At 48.8% G+C, this 3,697-nt stretch overlaps 1 protein-coding gene across 2 annotated transcripts in view; it reads left to right on the top strand.

The window, feature by feature from the left end:
• RPUSD2 (RNA pseudouridylate synthase domain containing 2) overlaps positions 1 to 3,324 on the top strand; it is a 5,476-nt gene extending 2,152 nt beyond the window's left edge. For both annotated transcript variants that reach the window (XM_011932616.1, XM_011932615.1), the window contains exons 2-3: positions 791 to 1,087; positions 2,389 to 3,324. In XM_011932616.1, the coding sequence (XP_011788006.1) occupies positions 791 to 1,087; positions 2,389 to 3,123 (1,032 nt within the window). In that variant the 3' untranslated portion in view covers positions 3,124 to 3,324. The remainder of the gene's footprint in view (positions 1 to 790; positions 1,088 to 2,388) is intronic.
• Positions 3,325 to 3,697: the final 373 nt, after the last annotated feature.

Here is a 3,697-nt window from a genome sequence, read left to right as displayed (position 1 = left end):
ATGCCTGGCTAATTTTTCTGTTTTTAGTAGAGATGGAGTTTCACCGTGTTAGCCAGGATGGTCTTGATCTCTTGACCTTGTGATCCACCCACCTCAGCCTCCCAAAGTGCTGGGATTATAGGCATAAGCCACTGCACCTGGCTAAAAAATTTTACTTTTAAAATACCTTTATTAAAAATAACAATTAGCAAAACCAAAAAACATTCATAATCTCACCACCCAGAGATAACACAGTTAACATTTTTGCGTATGTCCTTCTAGTACTTTTTCTTTTTTTTCTTTTCTTTTTTTTTTTTTTTTTTTTTTGAGACAGAGTCTCGCTCTGAAGCCCAGGCTGGAGTGCAGTGGCCAGATCTCAGCTCACTGCAAGCTCCGCCTCCTGGGTTCTCGCCATTCTCCTGCCTCAGCCTCCCGAGTAGCTGGGACTACAGGCGCCCGCCACCTCGCCCGGCTAGTTTTTTGTGTTTTTAGTAGAGACGGGGTTTCACCGGGTTAGCCAGGATGGTCTCGATCTCCTGACCTCGTGATCCGCCCGTCTCGGCCTCCCAAAGTGCTGGGATTACAGGCTTGAGCCACCGCGCCCGGCCCCAGTACTTTTTCAATGCCAGCTATCTGCCTGTGTCTGTCTATATTTTTACAAAATGAGATCACACTCTGCACACTGCTTTTCTGCCCAAGATGTGCTTTCACCATTTTTCCATGTCAGTAAGGAACAGGGGAAGCTGGGTATGAAGTTGACTGATTACAGGCTGCGGTCCCTGGGCTGACTTATTAGCTATGTCTTTGACAGGACAATGATTTCTTGCGGAACACAGTGCACAGGCATGAGCCACCAGTCACAGCAGAGCCCATTCGCCTGCTAGCTGAGAACGAAGATGTGGTGGTTGTAGACAAGCCTTCCTCCATTCCCGTTCACCCCTGTGGCCGCTTCCGACACAACACAGTTATCTTCATCCTAGGCAAGGAGCACCAACTGAAGGAGTTACACCCCTTGCATCGGCTTGACCGCCTTACCTCAGGGGTGCTTATGTTTGCCAAGACAGCTGCAGTCTCTGAGAGAATTCACGAGCAGGTTCGGGACCGGCAGGTGAGTCAGGCTTTTGTCTCCACAGGCCACTTCTTGGGCTCACGAATGCTCTGTGTCAAAAGGGCATCACAGAGTTCTAAAGTGGTCCTTCATATTTATCTGGCAATCCTTCCTACCTTAACGCAGGTCAACACCTAAAGTGCCAAACGCAGGATATCTCATACGTTTCCAAAAAATCTTCAGAGATGGCATACACTGCCTCTCTTCGTAGTTTGCTATTTTGAAGCTTTAAAATGCTGACAAGGTCAGGCACGGTGGCTCACACCTGTAATCCCAGCATTTTGGGAGGCTGAGGCAGGAGGATAGCTTGAGCCCAGGAGGTTGAGACCAGCCTGGGCAAAATAGGGAGACCCTGTCTCTACAAAAAAAAAAAAAAAAAAAAAAAAACTTACCTTGGTATGGTGGCACATGCCTGTGGTCCCAGCACCTTGGGAGGCTGAGGTAGGAGGATTGCTTGGCCATGGGAGGTTGTGGCTTCGGTGAGCCCTGATCGTGTCACTGCTCTCCAGCCTGAGCTATAGAGCAAGACTCTGTCTCAAAGAAATAAATTAACATAAGAAAATGCTGAGCAAGGCTTTTAAGATTATGGGAGAGCCTGCTTGGTGAAAAGATTCTAGATGTAGTTGGAAAAGGCTTGGGTAGAAGAGTTTAATGGTAATGATTGTTGTCCTGAGACTTGTAATTCTGAATCTGAATCATAATACATTTATTGAGTGCATACTCTATACCAGGCTTAGTATCAAGCACATTAGAACCTAACTTACTGACTGCTTATCACAGCCCAATGAGGTAGATAGTTTTCTTTTCTTTTTTTTTGAGATGGAGTTTCGCTCTTGTTACCCAGTCTGGAATGCAATAGTGCGATCCCGGCTCACTGCAACCTCCGCCTCCCGGGTTCAAGCGATTCTCCTGCCTCAGCCTCCCAGGTAGCTGGGATTACAGGCATGCGCCACCACGCCTGGTTAATTTTGTATTTTTTAGTAGAGACAGGGTTTCTCTATGTTGGTCAGGCTGGTCTCCAACTTTCAACCTCAGGTGATCCACCCGCCTCAGCCTCCCAAAGTTCTGGGATTACAGGTGTGAGCCACCACACCCAGCCGGTAAATGCTTTTCTAATTTCACATTTTCTAGATGAGTTAGTAAGATTTAGAGGTTAAGTAATGTACCCAAGATTACAAAACTGGCAAATGGTAGAATTGGAGTTTGAATCTTCTGAGACTGGTCCTTATCATTCCACAAAGGGTTTGGACTCCATGAATTTAGGCTTTGTACTGACTTTCTCCCCCTTCCCTCCTATGTAGCTGGAGAAGGAGTACGTGTGCCGGGTGGAAGGGGAGTTCCCCACTGAGGAAGTGACCTGTAAAGAACCCATCTTAGTGGTGTCTTACAAAGTAGGGGTGTGCCGTGTAGATACCCGGGGCAAGCCCTGTGAGACAGTGTTCCAGAGGCTAAGCTACAATGGCCAGTCCAGTGTGGTACGGTGCCGGCCACTCACAGGCCGCACACACCAGATTCGAGTCCACCTTCAGTTCTTGGGCCATCCCATTCTCAACGACCCCATCTACAACTCAGTTGCCTGGGGTCCCTCTCGAGGCCGGGGCGGCCGCATTCCCAAGACAGATGAGGAATTGCTACGGGACCTGGTAGCAGAGCACCAGGCCAAACAGAGCCTGGATGTGCTAGATCTCTGTGAGGGTGACCTGTCCTCAGGACTCACAGACTCTACGGTCCCCTCCTCAGAGTTGGGCAAGGACAGCCTGGAAGAGTTGGCTGCAGCTGCCCAGAAGATGGAGGAAGTAGCTGAGGCAGCCCCTCAGAAGTTGGACACCATAGCCTTGGCACCAGAGAAGGCAGTTGAAACAGATGTCATGAATCAAGAGGCAGACCCACTCTGTGCAGAGTGCCGGCTGGTTCGACAGGATCCCTTGCCCAAAGACCTTGTGATGTTCCTACATGCCCTACGCTATAAAGGGCCAGGCTTTGAGTACTTTTCACCAATGCCTGCCTGGGCACAGGATGACTGGCAAAAAGACTGAGGGGTGTGGCCAATGGAGGGATTGCTTCTTGGGTTGTGACAAGGATGGGCTATTGGGCAAGGGCTGACCCCATGGGCTGGTACTTGGGGTTTCTATAGGAGTGAGGTCGGGCTTCTAAAGAGACCTGCTCATACTTGCTACCTCCTTACAGTGGGAATTTGGAGATTTTTTGGTTTGTAAATATATCCCTTTTTCTAACATATTTTGTGTCTGGTTTTCTTCCTGCTTTTTTATTATTGAGGTAAAATTCACATAACATAAAATTAACCACTTTAACTGGCCAGGCACAGTGGCTCATGGCTATAATCCTAGTACTTTGGGAGGTAGAAGTGAAAGGATCACTGGAGTCCAGGAGTTCAAGGTTAAAGTGAACTGTGGGCCAAGCACGGTGGCTCACGCCTGTAATCCCAGCACTTTGGGAGGCCAAGGTCAGGAGATCGAGACCATGGTGAAACCCCGTCTATTAAAAATACAAAAGAATTAACTGGTCGTGGTGGCAGGTGCCTGTAGTCCCAGCGACTCAGGAGGCTGAGGCAGGAGAATGGCATGAACCCGGGAGGCGGAGCTTGCAGTG

The sequence above is a fragment of the Colobus angolensis genome, unplaced genomic scaffold, assembly GCF_000951035.1.
Source record: "Colobus angolensis palliatus isolate OR3802 unplaced genomic scaffold, Cang.pa_1.0 Scaffold97, whole genome shotgun sequence".
In the NCBI taxonomy this organism is placed as follows: domain Eukaryota; kingdom Metazoa; phylum Chordata; class Mammalia; order Primates; family Cercopithecidae; genus Colobus; species Colobus angolensis.
The sequence above is the reverse complement of the archived record's forward strand: the minus strand, read 5'-3'. Positions and strand labels throughout refer to the sequence as shown.